The 19,816-nt window shown below is 46.6% G+C and overlaps 2 protein-coding genes across 7 annotated transcripts; one reads left to right on the top strand and one right to left on the bottom strand.

The window, feature by feature from the left end:
* Positions 1-654: 654 nt before the first annotated feature.
* ddx21 (DEAD (Asp-Glu-Ala-Asp) box helicase 21) lies at positions 655-8,184 on the top strand. 4 transcript variants are annotated; one of them, XM_023829078.2, is made up of 16 exons: positions 655-810; positions 2,338-2,511; positions 3,319-3,402; positions 3,883-3,958; positions 4,049-4,227; positions 4,322-4,439; positions 4,760-4,945; positions 5,048-5,193; positions 5,775-5,924; positions 6,011-6,172; positions 6,261-6,380; positions 6,492-6,565; positions 6,664-6,823; positions 6,924-7,058; positions 7,238-7,282; positions 7,602-8,184. In XM_023829078.2, exons 1-16 carry the CDS (start codon positions 739-741, stop codon positions 7,929-7,931), a joined length of 2,211 nt encoding a protein of 736 aa, XP_023684846.1. In that variant the 5' UTR covers positions 655-738; the 3' UTR covers positions 7,932-8,184. The 4 variants fall into 4 exon arrangements, with proteins under 4 accessions (XP_023684846.1, XP_023684844.1, XP_023684845.1 ...); XM_023829076.2 differs by having other exon boundaries at positions 3,319-3,435; XM_023829077.2 differs by having other exon boundaries at positions 3,316-3,402.
* Positions 8,185-9,215: 1,031 nt separating this feature from the next.
* Positions 9,216-19,034, bottom strand: irf1a (interferon regulatory factor 1a). 3 transcript variants are annotated; one of them, XM_023829082.2, is made up of 10 exons: positions 18,369-19,034; positions 16,961-17,016; positions 16,416-16,584; positions 15,041-15,140; positions 13,235-13,414; positions 11,659-11,763; positions 11,058-11,198; positions 10,912-10,964; positions 10,493-10,568; positions 9,216-10,401 (listed from the first exon to the last, which is right to left on the bottom strand). In XM_023829082.2, exons 1-10 carry the CDS (start codon positions 18,447-18,449, stop codon positions 10,322-10,324), a joined length of 1,041 nt encoding a protein of 346 aa, XP_023684850.1. In that variant the 5' UTR covers positions 18,450-19,034; the 3' UTR covers positions 9,216-10,321. The 3 variants fall into 3 exon arrangements, with proteins under 3 accessions (XP_023684850.1, XP_023684851.1, XP_023684852.1); XM_023829083.2 differs by having other exon boundaries at positions 9,226-10,404; positions 16,416-16,702; positions 16,961-19,034; XM_023829084.2 differs by having other exon boundaries at positions 9,226-10,404; positions 16,416-16,576; positions 16,961-19,034.
* Positions 19,035-19,816: the final 782 nt, after the last annotated feature.

The raw sequence follows: 19,816 nt of genomic DNA, 5'->3' as shown, positions 1-19,816 counted from the left end.
TAGTTAGTTAAAACTAGTTTCTATTCTTAAAAAATTAGTTAGATTTATTTATGTGAAATTTCTGTTTTATATTTTTTTGGTATATTTTTTATCTTTATAATGCACCATGGGGGACCTGTGTGGAACGACATTTCAATACACTGTATACTGTGTATATTGTTGTATTGTCAATAAACCAATCTTAAACTACGAAATTCTAAATTAGATGTATATTTTCACAAAAAAACGGAAAAGAATATTAATTTTCCGAGACAGTTGCTCAAAAAAGAAAACAATCGTGGGAAAGCGGGACATGTGGCAACCCTAAGTACAGTAACGAAGTATATGTACTTAGTTTATGCCTTTAGTGTCATTGTGCAGATATGTATTTCTATAAAGCTGAAGTGTACCCCTATGTGTAGCGTCGTAGCATATCATAAAGCACTGATTAAACAAAACAGTTAACTGGAGATATCCAAGGGAGAGTCGTGCGAACATTATATGCGAATTTGTATATTTTTCCTTCTCTTTGCTAACAGGAGGCGAATAAAGCTGAACAGTTAAATACGAGATTAGCCTAAACACTGGAAATAAACATGATCGTCACGGCTTTTTAAAGTTCGCGTGAATTGTTGACGCCTATGGGCCCTTTTTGCCTCCCTTGGCTTTCCGTAGAATCCATTATGATTCGATGCTGCGCCTGTTTCCGGTCCTTTTTGCGTCCGTGGACCATCTGACGGAACGCTGCTTTGAACCACGATGCCAGTTAAGATCATACTGGAAACGGAGGATGAACCGGAGACTGTCATGGAGAACATTAAACCCCCGAAGGTAGGAAGGCGTGTGTTTCGCTCCGGGAGTCGCGCTGTTTTACAGCCTCTCGTAATAAACAGCCAGCGGGAGTCGGATGGACTTCCCTGTACACGTGTTCACGCACCATGTGGCCACCTAGAAAGTTTTGTAAATGTTTTGTAAAGTACTTCTTAGTTGGCTTATTTTGAGGGTTAGCCATCGGGCCGTACAGATGTCTTATATATCCTGATCAAATAGCCCCATTTTCGGCGGTCTGGTTGGCTCAGGTATTTCCCCTATCGCTTGTCGTCTGTCTGTGTTTTGGCACTAAACAGCTGACTGCTGCGCAGTTCTGGGACTTGGGATCGTCAGCCTGTTCGTACACAGATATACGTGTCCGTGGCAAAATATTGTGTTGAGGAAAAAAGCAATTTGTGTTCTAAATACCATGTATGTGATAAAAAATTGCATTTTGATCAAAATGTCTATTAGAATTCATCATGGCGATATCGCATTGACCCAAATACGTTCTTACACGTGCTGGATGTGTAGTTTACCATTCTGTTAGAGTCGAAAATTGTAATTTAAATTTAAATTTGAGGTGTCCTCCTGTTCTGTCTCTTTCACTTTACATTTATGCAATCAAACTTGACGAGCATGCCAAGCGGCGGCGGTTAATGAAGGCAAAAGGGGTCATTTTAGTGGCACGTGTTTTGCAGCACCATTTGTTTAAAGGGCACAGACTGTGATAAGGGGTGTATGTGGGCTGCATCCTAGCAGCTGTCCGGTTCGGGGCTTAATATAGACCCCTTTGTAATTCCGATACGGCTCCGGGATTTACTGGTGGACTTCGGGACGGACCTCGCAGGACAATGGTTCGGCTCGACCTTACCGGACTTGTCCGTTAGATGGCGGCGTCTCGCTTGCCTACTGTGTTTTAGCAGGGCCTTTTGGAGTGCAGTAGTATCGCATCGAGTGATGTCTCTTCTAGTACATTGAGACCTGTTTCTTAACAGTGCTTAAGCTTTACATTTGTTAAACTGGATTCCAGTGATCAAAGAAATGAATATATCTGCATTAGTTTGCATTAGTAGGCATTTTTCTAAATTCTCTTTGTGCTGGCATTTGAAACCTTAAAGTTAAATGAAGTCTAATGAAAATTATGGAATTCAAAGTTTTGTCATGGTCTTTAGGGCAATTAGAATGGAGCAAATGGTGTTGCTGAAATGTATTTGGTTTAATTACTCTTTCAATGGTCATTATTCAACTGAAAATGCCATCAGTAATTCTATTGAATCTATACAGTTTAATTGCCATCTCCACCTAAAATCTTTAATGTCCCCCCAACGTGCTTCACACAAGGGTTATTCTCCCCCTTTGTGAGAAATGAGTTTCAAGCCCTGTATGCATGTGCTCTGTGGACTTCCATAACATCGAAATTTAGGGAATTGTTACTTTAAAAATGAACAGCGACAGTAAAACTTCATATCACCCCCCCCCCCACTGCATTTTCTGCTGTCATAGTTGTAGGACATGGAGTTGAGTTTTTTTTCTGTGAAAATGAAGGTTAAGAATGGAAAGATGAAGAAAAAGAAGTGTCTTCCAACGGATGAAGCGGCTGAACAAGACCCGCTGGTCCCGAAGAAGAAGAGGAGGAAAGAGGGGGCTGAGCCAGCCGTGGTGGCAGACATGAACGGCGCCAATGGGAAGCTACCTGTCGAGACCACGGTGACCCCACAGGTCAGCGCTACTTAGGGGTGCCTGATGTCCATTTTAGACAGAATGTTGAGACAGTGCTCTTTATATAGCCATACTGTTATTGTAAGTTAAAATAGTATAAGTGAAGATTAATAGAGACCTATAGTATTCCTTTCTGCCTGTAAAGAACGTGAGAGCTTCGAATTCTGTTGCATAGATTTCCAGAATTTATAGGTAAAATTAAAACATTCTGTCTTATGGGGATGCTGATGGAGGGAACAGGTGAGGGAACATTGTTACTTGGTTCATTTCATTAAAAAAAAATGTTAGATTACTCAAAGGGTAAAAATATCATAGCATTTTATTTGACCCATGCAGTTTTTGGCTTTATTTGGCTGAGTATTTGCAAACTGTATTTGCATGTAACTTTGACCACTCTGCATTTTAATAATGTTTGACGTCTCACATTTGGCTTTAACTTAAAACACTTCGCCGACTTCATGGAAAAAAACAAGATATATATTGTGTATCATTGTTCTGCCTAAAGGTATAGCTATAATTTTTGGTCCATATCGGTGAACCTGAGTGTTGTTGTCTCTGGAATTTTCCTTTGCGTCCTTGAACCTGGTGGACTAGCTCCTGTCACATTCTTCAAACAAAACTCCCCATTCACCTTATGTGACCCAGTTGTTACTCTCTGCTATGCTGTGCTGGCTCTCCTTCCATTGACTGATGTTCTGTTTTTTACATGGGGTGGGTACACTGTGCAGTTCCATGGCAGCATGATGAAATCTGGTGTTTCGGCAAGCATTGGGCCTGACATCGTTCTCCTTTGCCGTCTTTCAGAAGAAGCGGGATGCGCTGACCAATGGTGGCGCGCCAGTTAGCAGCCAGGAAACAGGAGGTTCGCCGACTGACTCCTCTCCCATCCACGTGAGTGACCAGAGCACCAGTGATACCGAGACGGTTAGTCCCAGAGCCGCAGTTCCACATCTGACACCAGATTCTAGAGGTAGTCATATTCATAGTGAACGGTTTTACCCAATGAATATCTAACTGTAACGTCCTTCCAGCCTGCAGTAAACACAAGTGCTACATGGATTGTAAATTTGAGCTAAGGTTCTTCAGTAGGACAATAACTTGCATATAAAGTGCAGCAAGACACCAAGTCATGTCTGAAGGGGACATCCTTTTCTGCAGAGGTTTCATTTGTGGTTCTATATCTACTGAACTGCCTCTAGAAGGTTCTTTTATGTCTCTGGTGCCCATTGTGCCAAGTTGGTTGTGATGGAATGATTTGAAGATTTTATTCGGGTGGGGCTATGGTAATATGAGCCCGTTTTTTTTTTTTTTTGTGTGTGTGTGGTAGGATAAAATCCCAAAGCAGAAGGCCTAATTGTCATTTTCTTAAAGGAGGAAAGTCCAGAACAAAGAGAGGGGGCCTTCTCTAACTTCAGGATTTCCAAAGACACCATTAGACTGCTCCAAGGTAGCTTTCCTGTCCGACTGGCCATACTAGCTTCTAGACAAGGGCCCACCATGCTGTCTGCTTCACCATAGGTTTGACTTCTGCTTGCAGCCCGTGGTGTGACCTACCTGTTTGACATTCAAGTGAAGACCTTCGACTCCGTGTATGACGGGAAGGACGTGGTGGCCCAGGCACGCACTGGCACTGGCAAGACCTTCTCCTTCGCCATCCCACTCATCGAGAGGCTGACATCGGCCACCGAGGAGCGAAAGCGCGGCAGAGCTCCCAAGGTACACCAGCATCCCACAAAGTCAGCGCAGCCTTGGGCGGAGGCATGGCATTCACTTCCTTGTCCATCCCACCCCCCCCCCCCCCCTCTGCCAGGTCCTAGTTCTCACTCCCACCAGAGAGCTCGCCATCCAGGTCGCCAAGGATTTCAAGGATGTGACCAAGAAGCTTGCCGTCTCCTGTTTCTATGGTGGCAGCTCCTATAACCCTCAGAGTGAGTGCGCCATGCTCCCTGGGACATGTTCACCGGGACCAGGAATCTGATTCCCACCTTAGCTGTGTTTGGGGGTGGACTGTTTGCCACATGCTCACTGGGACCAGGAGTCGGGTTACTGTTGATTCCTGGGGGGGGTTACCATTTGTGCTCAGCATAGTTGATGCCCAAACTGTGTGGCCATTGCCTTCCTGGGATGGAGCTCAGGCTCACTCTGACCCTGTACTGGTTGAGTGGAATACACATGACCTCCATTATCCTCACTTATGGTAGCATATGGTAGATGTTCTGGGTTTGACCTCACCATGCCCCCCCGGCAGTGGAGAGCATTCGCAACGGCATTGACATCCTGGTGGGCACTCCGGGCCGCATCAAAGACCTATACCAGAACAGCAAGCTAGACCTGACCCAGCTGAAGCACGTGGTTCTGGATGAGGTGGATCAGATGCTGGACATGGGTTTTGCTGAGCAGGTGGAGGAAATCCTGGCGGCCTCCTACAAAAAAGGTGCGACCTCGTTCCAGAGCTGATGTGCTGAACCTGGGTGTTGTATGAAATTTTGGTGGTGAGCGTTAACTACATCATCCCCGTCTCCCCCTGCACTCCCAGGCTCGCAGGCCAATCCGCAGACGCTGCTGTTTTCAGCCACCTGCCCCCACTGGGTCTACGACGTGGCCAAGAAGTACATGCGTCCCGAGTATGAGCATGTGGACCTGATCGGCAAGAGGACTGCAAAGACTGCCACCACTGTGGAGGTGGGTGGGGGGGGAGCACCATGAAAACATGTCATATCAAGCCCCCATCACAGACAAATCAAACTCTGTTCCAAATTTTAAGGGCCTCTGTCAGCCATAGACCCTTGAAATCATCTTAACTTCCCCCCCATCGAGGGAGAGGGGCAGGGTTGGGGTGGGTCGCTTCCAGGGAGGCCGTGACGCATGGCAGAGGAACGCAGCAGCTTTCCATGGAAGTTTGGATGCCGTCGTGCTCCGCTGTAACGCACAAGGCACGTGCCGCCAAACCGGCTGCGGCAGCTGATAACGATGCAGAGATATAACTCATTGCGGGGGGGGTGGGCGGTGTCTTGCCCAAGCTGCTGATGGCTTGCTGGTGTCTTCTCGCAGGCATGAGACACAGTGCCCCAAGGCAGCTCGTACTTGACTGATGCCCTCTGATCCACACGCCGTCCCCTGAGCATTTCACACCAAACCAGTTTTGCTCGTATCAACGTGTTAGCTCCTTTAGTGCCTCTGTCGTCGAGCATTTTCTTTTGCATTCTGTGACCCTTATAAAGCAGTGCTCATTATTGGTGCCCTGCCCCCTCCCTCCCCATCAGCACCTGGCAATAGCGTGCCATTGGTCTCAGCGGGCAGCGGTGATCGGCGACGTCATCCAGGTCTACAGCGGCAGCCATGGCCGAACCATCATCTTCTGTGAGACCAAGAAGGAGGCCACAGAGCTCTCTCTGAACACATCCATGAAGCAGGTAACCTGCCCCCCGACTTCCTTAGTTGAACCGGGGATATAAGCCAGTTGTACCCAGGTGTCCCCCTAAATGCCCCCCATCTCCAGAGTGCCCAGTCCCTGCATGGAGACATTCCCCAGAAGCAGAGAGAGATCACGCTCAAAGGCTTCAGGAATGGCTCCTTTGAGGTGCTGGTGGCCACTAACGTGGCAGCCCGGGGCCTCGACATTCCCGAAGTGGACCTGGTAATCCAGTGCTCACCCCCCAAGGTAAGCAAGGCACTCTAAGACCTCTGGGCTGCGTTTGCTTCTGGGGGCTTCTCTGTAGACTAAGCCAAAGCTGTTGACCCCCTTTAAGGACGTGGAGTCCTACATCCACCGCTCGGGGCGGACTGGCCGGGCAGGCCGGACAGGTGTCTGCATCTGCCTATACCAGCGCAAGGAGGAAGAGCAGCTACGCTTCGTGGAGCACAAAGCAGTGAGCATGTCGACGACCTCCTCTTTACGCCCCCTAGGGGTCTATTCAGGGTTCTGCTCCTGTGGCTCCATTCTGATCTGGGCCTTCCTCTGCCCCCTCTCCTCCCCGCAGGGCATCACGTTCAAGCGCGTTGGGGTGCCCACTGCCAACGACATCATCAAGTCGTCCAGTAAGGACGCAGTAAGGTGGGATCACTACCGCAGTCCTTTCATTGGTGCCTTGCCACGCTAACAAGGCTGAATACGGCTCATGTTCTTCTCATGTGTGATGGTGCCCCCTGCAGGTACCTGGATGCCGTGCCCTCCATGGCCATCGAGTACTTCCGCTCAGCGGCAGAGCAGCTGATTGCAGAGCGGGGGGCAGTGCCGGCACTGGCAGCCGCACTGGCCCACATCTCCGGGGCGACCGCATTGGAGCAGCGCTCGTTGCTGAACTCCGATGCGGTATGAGCCAGCTGCATGGACACTTCTGCAGAAACGCAGAGTAATCTTGTAGCTTGCCTTCTCTGCCCTCCGCTGAGTGCCCCCCCACTTTCTTCCCCAGGGCTATACCACCATCCTGCTGAAGTGCTCCCAGGAGATGCACAGCATCAGCTATGCCTGGAAGACCCTGAAGGAGCAACTGGGAGAGGAGATCGACAGCCACATCCAGAGGATGACCTTCCTCAAAGGCAAAATGGTGGGTCAGGGGGTGGGGCCAATTTGGGCTTGGGCAGGGCCCGCTCTGGGTTACTTGCATTTGAAGGGTTATAGGTGGAGTGACTGCTGTTTATTTCCTGCCCTAAGTCTCAGTGTCTTGTTGGGCAGTGTGAGAAGCATGTTTCTCCATCCTAACTTCTGCCTTCCTTTTTCTGTTAGGGAGTCTGCTTTGATGTCCCGGTTGACCGAGTCAAGAGCATCGAGGTGCGTTTCTCTGCCTCATGTTTTGGAGTTAAATTTCGCTGCCCTGCGCATCCATATCTGTTACCTGGTCACAGGTCCTGGACTGCTTCTGCTCTGTCAGCCAGCCCTTGGGGCGGGGGCCCCCTGAAGCCTAGAAGGCCCGGGGGTGGGGGGCGGTCCTCTTACCAGTAGACGCTCCTAGTAGCCTTCTCTTCCCCAGGGGTCTCTCTCTCTCTGGGTAATATGATATCAGTAGCTGATGGCTAAACACGGTTTGTTTGCTGTAAATGGATGACCTCCATTCCAGGTACCCATACCCATATTCCTTACCCATCTGCAGGAAGTGTGGCAGAATAGCCGTCGGTGGCAGTTGTCTGTCGCCACAGAGCTCCCGGAGCTGGAAGAGAGCCGGAGGATCGGTGGAGCCGACCGGAATTCTGCAGGAGGTGGCAGACACTTCTCTCGCGGTGGCAGTGGCCGAGGGGGGGGCGGCCGCGGTGGCAGTGGCCGAGGAGGGGGCGGCCGCGGTGGCAGTGGCCGAGGAGGGGGCGGCCGCAGAGGCCGGGGCCGGGGTGGCTGTGGGGGCTATGGTGACCGCTCCAGGGGTAACGACGACAGTGGAAGAGGAAGAGGTGAGAAGAGAAGCTTCAACAGGGCCTTTGATTACTGATGGACCATCACTCCCTGCTGCTGAACCTCTGAGCTTCACTCTCCCCCCCACCCCCTGGACTCTGGGCCCTGGACCTTGACCAGACTGTGGACTCCACCCCCAGACTGTCACATTCCTGTCCCCCTCACCTCAGTAATTCTGACTCCCTTAGGAGGGATCTTCCATCTGAAACATAAATACATGTCAGTCTGCATTTCAAAGCTTTTATTTGTCCGATGCTGTGGATGAGTCTCAGTAAAACTGCTTCTTAAGACCTTCTGGTTGTGGTTCTTTCGACGTCTGTCTCTTGCCGCGTTAGTGCATCTCTGGCCCTTACCCGTTAGCTGATGAAGGTCGTGGGACCATATAGGTTATGAGGTTGCTCAGGCATGGCAATGCCCAATGCTCAACTGTATTGTGGTGGCGGCAGTTGGCTGGGCGGTCTTGCGGTGTATTGAGGACGCGGGAACTGGACTGGGGACGCCTCCTGCAGGGCATGCCATGACTGGAAGGAAGATGAGAGTGCACCGGCTGCCAGCGACACATGCAGCGAAGCGTGGCAGCCAGGAAGGGAGCTGATGAAATGCTGGGCTGTTGCGCGTTGCTTCTGGAAAAACCTGTTTGCCATCGAAGCAGCAGTGGGACCCGCAATGTGGCCGGATGTCTTGCGGCTCCTGTCTTACTGACCCCCGTTGGATACGCGATGCGTCTTGCGGCTCCTGTCTTACTGACCCCCCCTTGGATACGCGATGCGTCTTGCGGCTCCTGTCTTACTGACCCCCCCTTGGATACGCGATGCGTCTTGCGGCTCCTGTCTTACTGACCCCCCTTGGATACGCGATGCGTCTTGCAGCTCCTGTCTTACTGACCCCCCTTGGATACGCGATGCGTCTTGCGGCTCCTGTCTTACTGACCCCCCTTGGATACGCGATGCGTCTTGCGGCTCCTGTCTTACTGACCCCCGTTGGATACGCGATGTGTCTTGCGGCTCCTGTCTTACTGACCCCCGTTGGATACGCGATGCGTCTTGCGGCTCCAGCCGAGGTCGAAGGATCTAGCAGCCCTAGTTGTGTCCTCCCATTGAGAACTTGTTCTGCTGGGTGTCCTTTGTTCCTAGAAACTACAGTGATTCCTCTGAATTGTCATGCTGCCCAGTAGATTGAAAAGTATTAATAGTGATGTGGTTCCTGAGTATTTTGCTTCAGGTATGCTGTAGGGGAAATTCAGCTGCAGTTTCAGCTTGTTTAGATGTGATGTTGAAGCCACTTACACATTAATGTAAACACTTGACACTTTTTTTGTCATATTGTAAAACCAAAGTACAAATAACTTTTATTAAAAACAGTCATGAATTAAAAACAGCTGCTATATTTGAATAAAGGTTAGATTGCAAATATTTTGTAGTAGCCAAAAAAAATTACCGTACAAATTCATTGCTAAATATTTCAGCTATATAAAAGACAGTTAAAATACTTCTTTGCAATATCTGTAGACGCTTGCCAGGCAAGCCACTGTGCTTTCGGATGGAACATTTCAGCTTTATTCAATAGGCACTTTCACACCGAAGTTCTGGGACCTGGTCCCTGGTTACTAGTTCCTGGGCTGTTTCAACCTGGAACTTTTGCAGCTCCTGTGTCACTTTCACAGCACACAACAGGAACTGGGACCTTAATGCTAAATAAGCATGGGAGACAAGAAAAGCCCATAGGTTAAACTTAACAATTCAAAACTAAGCCGCCACTCCAGAACGGAGAGCTCTTTTGTTCATGTTCAGTTATTGGGGGGAGCAATCGTGATCAAATGGGGCACAGCCTTTTATTTATATTTTATTCATGCAACATCTTTATGACTCATTAAATCTGGCCAGCAGATTGATCTTTCCGTTGCACAGGATAAAATACAGTGTAACATTTTGCTAATAAGTGCCGGCAAGTTTCACCGCCAGCACCGGCGATATTAGACAAGTGTACTGGTTATTAGTTGAATATGGAGACTCAAGCAAAAAATGTTCATTAAATGTAACTGAAGTAAAAAATAATTGTTCCGCATAATTTCCAAATTAGCGCCAGTGCCTGTGGTCAACTAATCAGCAAGTTATCACTGTAAGCGCCTCCCCAGTAGTTTGTGGAGTACCTGGTCTGGCGTAGGTACTGAAAAGAGGTTCTGGTTTCCAAAAAAAGTTCCTAAGGTATGAAAGTGCCTATTATCTCTTCCCTCTCTTAAGGAAATCTGCAGTTGTCATCCCAGAGAGACAGAAAGCCTTGCTGGTGGAAGCAGGCAGGAAGCTGGAGGAAGAATGGGTTGAGGAAGGTGCAGGATATCTGGGCTGACGAATATAGCAGGACATGTCCATGTTCACCTACAAGGTCCCCGCGGATTCTCTGAATCCCATGATATCGGCTCACCTGAAGTTAAGAGAAAAAGGGTCTTTGTTGCCCACTGTAGGTGTGGTAGCTTGTTTGTAGAGATGTAGAGTGATCCATTCCTTCACCTGCTGGTGTAGAAATGCAAAAGTTATTCAGGCAACAGGAATTTTTTTAAAAAAGGTCAGGAAGTTTGGTGTTAGCTCGCAGAGAACTTACAGTAAAAGCCACCCCAGCTCCAGCCGCTCTCGTGAGACTGAGTCCACTGCTCTGTGTTCTTCAGATGCTCCACTATCTAGAAAATCACAAAGAAACAGCTTCAGTTCCAGCTAGTGATGGCCAAGTGAAACTCCATGAACCATTTGCTGTATTTTTTGACCCCACTAGATGGTGCTCTTGGTTTGCTTTGGAGCTTTAAGTCCTTTTTCTGAACAGAGCATTTTCTAGTGGGGTCTGAAAATACAGCAAATGATTCATGAAACTTCATTTGGCTATCACGACTTTCAGCTGCTGCATTTCACTACTCTTCTTAGATATCAGAGGTGTTATTCCCTGTTGACTGAACGATGTGATTAATGTTTGGTCTCGAAACAATGAAAGGTTAAAAGTATTTTAAAAGTGGTGAAGTATCAGCTCACCTTCATTACAGCTTGTGTATGTTCGTTATTTCCTGGAGGGCTATGCACATTCCCTGTGGAATAATTAAAATACATCATTTATTAACCTACTCAACAGGCAGCATCGCCCTCCCCAAAAACAGCATTTGTCTTTTGATCTCGCTTGCCATTTGGATCAGAGGAGTATGGGGGCTGCGTGAAATAGTAGTCCTGAGCTTTCTCTGGTGTAGCAGAGGTAACATGGCCATCTCTAGGTTGCGGTACTTCCTGCACGTACGCCTCATCATCCATGTACCTGCAGCAGGTGTCTACAAAGAACACGTTTTGTTAGTGGATCCTCAGCATGCATTTGATGAGGCAATACAGAAACAATTGGCTTTAAAAACTGATTTCCATTCCACCCCTCAGCTCTTTCATTTCATGTTTGTGCCACAGTAACTGTTTCGCATAAATCTTTAAATGCCGAAAACCAGTAATATCCTCTGAGCTTATCCCTCAGATCCCTCTTCCACTAATTATTTCATGTCTATGATGGGAAAACCAGGTTTTTAAAGATGCTGCTGGAAGCACCACCCACTTTCCATTTCTGAAACCAGTTGAAAGAGGGTAAGGGAAAGATTGACGGTTAATAATAATCTTGTTTATCTTGGCTCAGAAAACCAAACTTGTTCTTTCATTGATGGTCTGTGGCTTTGTTATGTTTCTAGCGTGGCGCTCTCCTCAGACAGTGCCGTGACTTGCAGGATAATACCAGACTCGGCCACTCACCAGGATAGTGTTCCAGTGGGGTGCATGCACCAGCCGGGATGCTGTCGGGGTACGAGAAATACCTTCCTGCCGTATATCTGAAGTCTGTGTCTGACTCCCTTGGTCCTAGTAGAGGACAGAAATTAGTTCACATATGGATTTTTGCCACCCATGCACACATGGATTCCTTAAGCTTTACACTGAGACGGATCTCCTCACCCGTCCTAATCTCTGTGAAGCAGAAAGCGAGAGTCATGGTGGGTGGGATTACCAGAGCATAGACACACTCCCCATTGGTTACTTCACTGATTTCTATTAAAAGCCAGGCAATGATTGACAGCCTATCAGATTCCAATAAGTATCACTAATTATGCATCAAGACTGATACTGAATACTGCTAGGTCATTGTCACTTTAGTTAACTAAACATTATTGCCCAGTTTATTTTCTGTGATTAAGTGAATTAGTAATTGTAATATAAACTAATAGCTTGCCAAGCCAATTGGTAATGAAACAGTGAAATTGCATTGAGGTCTTCAGGAATAATAATGCGGCCTTTGTAATGCTCTATGTTACATACAAATTCTCTGCGCAGATACGTGTGTTTGAGTGAGCATGAGGTGCTGCGCTGCGATTAACTGGAAAAGGCTCCAGGTTCAATCAGGAAATGAAATCACATCACAATTATTAATTAACATTGACTGCATGTTTTATTAACTTAGTTGCATGTATGGTCACACAAAGTGGAAGCCTGAACCTCATCCTCGGAGACTGAGGCTTGTTTGTGCCCATCTTTTGGTGTTGGTCTTGCATCGTTTTTAAGTAAAAATATTTGGATAATTTTTCCCTGGCTTTAGTCATTTTACGGGGTGCAGTGTCCCATGTAATTTCCCAATAGCGATTCTGTCTTGTTCTATTCTTGCTGTCTGTGCAGGTTTCCTCCTGCATGCGTGTGAACCAGTGTCTGTAGCTACTGGACCAGCAGGCACAGGGCATGGGGGATGGGGCAATGGGAGCGAGGCACAGGGGATTGGGCACAGGAGAGGGGGTACAGGGGATGGGGCATAGGAGAAGAGACAGGACACAGGAAACAAGGCACAGGGGATGGGGCACGAGGGACAGGGCGCAGGGCATAGGAGACAGGGCACAGGGGATGGGGCACCAGGGACAGGGCGCAGGGCATAGGAGACAGGGCACAGGGGATGGGGCACCAGGGACAGGGCACAGGGGATGGGGCACAGAGCACAGAGAATGAGACATAGGAGACAGAGCATGGGAAACAAGGCTCAGGGGATGGGGCACCAGGGACAGGACACCGGGGCACAGAGAATGAGGCATAGGAGACAGGGCACAGGGGATGGGGCACCGGAGACAGGGCACAGGGGATGGGGCACCGGAGACAGGGCACAGGGGATGGGGCACCAGGGACAGGGCACAGGGGATGGGGCACAGAGCACAGAGAATGAGACATAGGAGACAGAGCATGGGAAACAAGGCACAGGGGATGGGGCACCAGGGACAGGACACCGGGGCACAGAGAATGAGGCATAGGAGACAGGGTACAGGGGATGGAACACGGGTGGGTGAGCAACACTTGCCTCTTCTCCTTTTAGCCGGTTTAACGGAGGGCAGCATCATGTAGACCCTGAACGCGTTATTGCCCTTCTTAATACTCCTGTCATGCAGTTCTTTCACATCTGGCAGGGAGTTGAGGGCGCATCGGAAATTTGCTTTCCAGGTCTTGGGATCGGGTTTGTCGATGCCGGGCTTGTACCTCCCTGTGGACGGCGAATGGAAGCAGCTGGTGAGTAAAGGAGGCACACCGTCCAGGGCGCTGTGGCAAGCGTGTGGACTTTTAGGCCTAAGCTACTAAAATTACAGGTTTGAACATAAATTTACCAAAGGGGACCTATCAGTAGGGTTGCCAAGCACCCCAAAAAAATTATTTCTGGTTCCTTGTCCGTGGGAAAGCCCAAGAGCCATTCCCGAGCACAGAGATCTGCGGAGATCGCGGCCGTGTCGGGTGTCACATTCCTCAGAGAAGTAAATAGAAAAGGTGACATGAGGGTAATGGGCTGTGTGAGAGTGACGGGAAGCCAGGGACTTGCAGGGACCAAAGACGTCGGAGGAAACAGTGCGAGCTGCTGCAGGGGGAGATTACGATCAACAAGGTGTTATCCAGCTTTCTTGAGAAATCCCGCTCGGATGGAAGGAGCAGATGAAAGGTTGGTGATTTCTGCCACTGTAAAATGAGTCACTGCAAAGTATCTGTCACCCTGAAGTATTTGCTGAGATTAATCACCTGCTGCTGGTTCCTAAACATTGGCAAGAGCACAGTTACTAAATATGTTGTACAATTTCATACTGCTGACACTGTCCCAGAAAAATTTATATGTATGTGTGTCTGTGTGTCATGTATACATTACATTATGGGGACATTTTTTCAGTCCCCACAAGGAGAACTCAATTTTATAAAAATCTGTGACTGCAATCCAAAAAATAGAAATGCCAAAAGTCTTGAATTTTGTTTGGTTACTTATGGTTAAGGTTTGGGGTACGTAGGGGTTAAGTTGTCATAATTACAATTAGGATTTTTGCCATAAAAATGACTGGAGAGCCCCCAACAAGATATAGGTAATGTGTGTGTGTGTGTTTAAAACTATTTGTCTGGATAGTAAGTGCACTTTTGCTCAAAACAAAAAACACAATTCGGCATTAGAACATATGCAAATTAAGAATAACACAATAAGTAGTAAGAATTTCATCTGTTCTCCAAAAAGTTACTGATATCTAGTTGGATGGTTAGAAGAAAAAGCGGCATTCATATCAGTACATGTATTAATTAAATTTGACCACCAGTTTTAAAGTCAGTGAGATATTGATTAGCTATACGAGGTGTGGTAGTGGTCGAGTCAAAAAATACACGGCTGCTTTAGGTGGTTGCTGCAGAATCTGAGGTGTACTTAGCAGAAGTTTTGAAATGCCCAAGCTAACACACTTTGACAGGCCTAAAAGCATAATTTTACACCAACATGAAGATCATTTAACCTTCATTTTCTGTGACTGCTGAAGACTTGCACAGTACTGTATATAAACATTTGCATGTATTATAAAGTTAGTTTAATAATTATTTCCTTTTCTGGTAACTTCTGTTCTCATGGAAGCAGAGTGGGTGGTGTCATTACCAGCTTGCTAAAATCTAGTCCATTTTCTACATGCTGTATAGTGTGTTTTTTTTTTCATATTAATAACTGAAACAGGGCGAGAAGATCAAGTGTCCGTAACTGCTGATTCTGGTAGATGTCCTGCTGTGTGACGGATGGCTTTCAACGGCAGCCGGCTATGCGATAGGCGTGCATGCATGCGGCTCTCTGTCCGCCGCTGTCCGGGCTTGCCCCCCTTACCGGTGTGCATGGCCCAGTTTCGGAATAAGGTGGCGTCCTTGTCGATATTCCAGCCGTGTCGGGCGGCGTGTTTCCATGGGATCTGGAAGACGCCGGCCGTCTGTGGTGAAAGAGAGGGGTGCAGGGCTCAGGGCCGCGCCGTGGATGTCATGGGGGTGCAGGGTTTTAAAAATGAAACAGCCTTTTATACTACAGCTGTGAGACAGGGAGCTCTGTCTATCTTTTAGGGTAAAAATACATTTTATTTGCTTGGTGAAAACAGTATGTTTGTAAACACTTTTACTACTGGCACACATTTACTTCAACTACTGATAAGATGCAGAATTTAATTTTTAAAATTTTAATTGAATAATGCGCTATACACAGCAGAATTAAAGTATTTTAAGTTGCAGTAAAAAATATATAGCATATAATAGTATTAGCGTAATTTATTTGAAATTGCATACGACATTTGACAATCTGAAAAAAAATCATATGAATATATGTATGTTGAAGATATACAGATTCTTCATTTTCAAAAGAATTAAAATGTAGTTTTTAGGCCTATGTTGTATAACTGCAAAAACATTTGTTGGATGAGTATTTCTTCTTCCCTTACAGTATATTGCTACTTATACTGTTGCACTTCTATATATCTTGTGTGACTGTTGTAATGAACTGAGTGTCACAATGTTTTACTAGGGATGATTTTTCTGTATATATTCTTCTGTATCTTATGTGAACACACTAACATCACATTCTATGTTTTTGAGAGTGCACTTAAATGAACAGAATCAAACAAAGTTCTGCCCCTATTTTAAGTTTTAAACATATTTAAAATCAGAAAATCCGTGATCTGCCACATGCTTCAGTTATCTGCTAAGCCATCTCCCTCAGACTATTTTACACGGTTGGCATCTTTGCAGATGGACTCAATGCAGAAGATCTAATTTAAAAGATGTATTTTGTCCCATTGCTTGTGCCGGCGTGTTCCCCTGTTTTACCTGTCATCTGAAGTAACCTCTGCATGTTGCTTATCAACACAAGCAGGAATGTTTACCAGAGAAAAACTTTTGAACTCGTTCTGCCCCTTAAACCCGCATTTACCGTGAAGCTGAAGCTATGAGGCACGTCTTCATAAAGCATGACCTCCTTTCAACACTGACAGCAGCAGAAATGTGACTTTACTCTTCTCTGTTTCATGCAAAACAACGTTTCCCATCCGGAGGGCACGGTGATGCCTATACAGATATGTGCTGCTTAATCGGTTCCTCACAGAGGGCTGGGCTACATGGGGCCCTTCCAGCTCACAATGAGCGTAGATTTCTTTCAAGGAAATGTTAAGGACAGGCATTGCATTCTTGTTAGTTGAGCGACCAGCATGCGACCCTCATACCTCATCGATCCAGGTTACGCCTGGGTACTTCCCCGACCGGATCTGCTCTTCCAGCCATGGCCGCAGTCTCAGCCGGCCCTGATGCATCTGGTCCCGAGGCTCCGAGCCCGATGGCCCAGTAGGGAACAGGTGTCCACAAGCCGCCGTGCTGTCGCCGCCCCCTAGGGGACTGCCTCAGGTTATTCAGCGTGTCTGTTTACGCCAGGGCAGATGTGAAGCATCCAGCAAGGCATAAGCGTAAACTGCCGGAGGTCCCTGCTCTCTTGGCCACGATGTCCAGCGCCTGTCTTCACAAAGGCGAACATGTCACTCCTCCTCTCTTCCCTTCGTTTGTCTGCCCCCCTCTTATCCTGAAATACTGCCTTTGTGGTGTTAGGGAGACTGACATGCTCCCCTAAGCTGGTACCTGGTACCTCTTAAAGAGACCGAACAGCGCCCCGTAAATCCGGCATTGCCTTCATCAGCTTTAAAATCCTAACTCACTGCAACAATCTACCAAACAGCCATACCCCCCAGCGCTAAGGCAGTCCAACAGCTTCACTTACCTACTAACGGACAGCCGTCTTCTCATCCGAGGTGTTATCCACTTTTGATCTGCTTCCTTATGAGAGAAGTAGAATTTCCAGATAAGCTGATATATCATACACTTGGAGAAGGCTCCGCCCCCTCCGCCTCTCAAAACAAGAATATAACGCCCACGCTTTCATCTGACAGCATTTGTCAGCAGACGCCCTGCCAGAGTTCATTCTGAGGAAACAGAAAAGAAAACTGACAAAATGCAGCCCCCCCCCGGCATGGACAAGCACCGTGAGGGAAGGCCTCTGCACCATGCATGCAGACAACATGCCTGCATTTAACTGGGGGCAAGTCTGTCCTGGAATTCGCAAGGACGATTTGCAGCTAGGCCAGGGTAGAGCACACTTTGGCCAACCCATCAGCTTTAACTGGCCCTTTAAGCAAGAAATTAACCAAAAAATATTAGTGCATCCTGGTGCGATCTTTTCCCCAGGTAAATGACGTACACACACCTAACTGTTCACATAACAGAAAATGTTACTTATCAGACCAGGCCACCTTCTTCTGTTGCTCATTGGCCCAGTTCTGATGCTCACATGCCCATTGTAGGTGGACAGGGGTCAGCATGGGCACTCTGACCAGTCTGTGGCTACGCAGCCCCATACTCAGCAAGCTGTGATGCACTGTGTGATGACACCTTTCTGTCATAAGCAGCATGGACTTTGTCAGCATTTTGTGCTACAGTAGCTCTCCTGTGGGATCGGATCAGACGGGCTAGCTCCACACGTGTATCATTCAGCATTATGCGCCCAAGACCACTTCGCCGGTTCACTGTTTGTCCTTCCTTGGACCATTTTTGGTAGGTTCTGACCACTGCATACCAGGAACGCCCCACAAGACCTGCTGCTTTGGAGATGCTCTGACCCAATCCTTACACTTGCCCATTTTTCCTGCTTCTGACGCATAAACTTCAAGAACTGACTGTTCACTTGCTGCCTAATATATGATGCTACCCATGACAGGTGCCATTGTAATGCAATAATCAGTGTTATTCACTTCACCTGTCAGCAGTTTTAATGTTATGGCTGATCAGTGTGTACAGGTATGCATCTCTTAACATCTGGGTTACGTTCCAGCCAAAAGGACATTAAGAGACTTCGATGCTATGCAAACATCACGTATACTGTTTACAATCCTATACTGTATAGTGGACCTATTACTGTACCTGTATTTCCTAAATAGCCAAGACACTTTACACTAATATGGCACTATACTACTGTATAATGCACTGTGATAAAACTAAGTACACTGCATTTGCACCCCAAAAGTAATAATAATGATTAAAAGTACTGCAAAGTAAATATATAAATGTGTAACACAGACATTTATAATCACTACCAAGTAATATGGGTATTATAAGTTAGACATGTACTGTACCATTATACACCAGCTACACATGGTACACTGTAGCCGCTTACATCTTCTGTGTTCCGTCAGCCAATCAGGGTTTTTCCTCATCTTTTTGGGACCTCGGACATAAATCCAGTTGGACGCTGTGCGGAAGGACGTTTAAGCGACACATAATAATATGAATATAATATTTATATGTGTATGTGCATCTCGGCCACTAGATGGCGCAGGGTACACCACGCGATCCACTTCACTGCCATTAGCAGAGACCTAGTTTTAGGTGAGCTTTGCCTCATCAACTTTTGTGAGATCCAGCAGTACTTTTGGTCGGAGCTTATAAGGGGACAGGGCTCCTAAGCTGCTTAAAAATAATGGTAACACTGTACTTGACGAAGCACAAATTATGTAGTATTATGCTATTACTTATGTGTTAATTAACCACAAATGAAGTCTTAGTAAGATACTGTGATTAACACATTACAATTACAGATCTCATCTATATTTATGATTAATGAATTGTGAATTATTTATTCCAAGCAGTTACTATATTTCTTGCTAAATCTGTTAATTCTGTAAATCTTTGTGAACCACTAAGGAGCCACTGAAGTAACAAGTCATGAATAACACAAGTGAAATACTGATCTCATGTTTGTTCATCATTAAATAATCATTTTTTATCTTAAGTAGTTACTATATTTGTTAATGATTTGTACTTTAATAGTAACTGAGGTACTACCAAGTATTTGTGCCCCCTCAAGTAAAGTGTTACCAGTAGGATTTTTCAACCCTCTGCCTTTATGGAGTTTTGCATCATCTTGCAATACATATTTATTTATAACAGCTGTTCAAAGCACAAACAGTAGAATAAATGGACAAATGACTCTAAAACTAAGTGACATAGACAAATCCGCTAAAGTGTGCTTTAAGCAATATGATTCGGGGAGCCTTGCACACTGTGTCATTTTCAGATTCTTTATACATATAAATTAATAACTGTTGTCTCCATTTTCCTCTTCATTTTTGTTACATTAAAAGTACTCATATGTTGGAGATTAAATTTATATTAGGCCATCTGTAATGAAAGAGGCCCACCTTCACAAAAAAATTTAATGCAGCCCTTGGGCCAGAAAGTTTGCCCACCCCTGAGCTAGTCCTCTGCTTTGTGTTTTTTTAACAAATGTGGTGGTGTTTTCAAAGCGCAATGGACGGCCATTCAGAGCTGATACAGGGAGATTGGCTGACAGACAGACACCAACTGGACCAGACTGACAGTAGCACAATACAGCGGCAAACTCCCCAGTAACGATTGGAGATCCAGCATAGGACAGAATATCCCATCTGGCAATGTGGGGCTGATATCTCTGCATCCCTCTTGCAGTTTTAAACATGCATAAAACTCGTGGTATCTTCCAATCCAACCTGTCGCATGTACATTATAAGCTCCGATCATCTGCTTAACTGGCTAATCATGTCAT

The sequence above is a fragment of the Paramormyrops kingsleyae genome, chromosome 3 (genome assembly GCF_048594095.1).
Source record: "Paramormyrops kingsleyae isolate MSU_618 chromosome 3, PKINGS_0.4, whole genome shotgun sequence".
In the NCBI taxonomy this organism is placed as follows: Eukaryota; Metazoa; Chordata; class Actinopteri; order Osteoglossiformes; family Mormyridae; genus Paramormyrops; species Paramormyrops kingsleyae.
The sequence above is the reverse complement of the archived record's forward strand: the minus strand, read 5'-3'. Positions and strand labels throughout refer to the sequence as shown.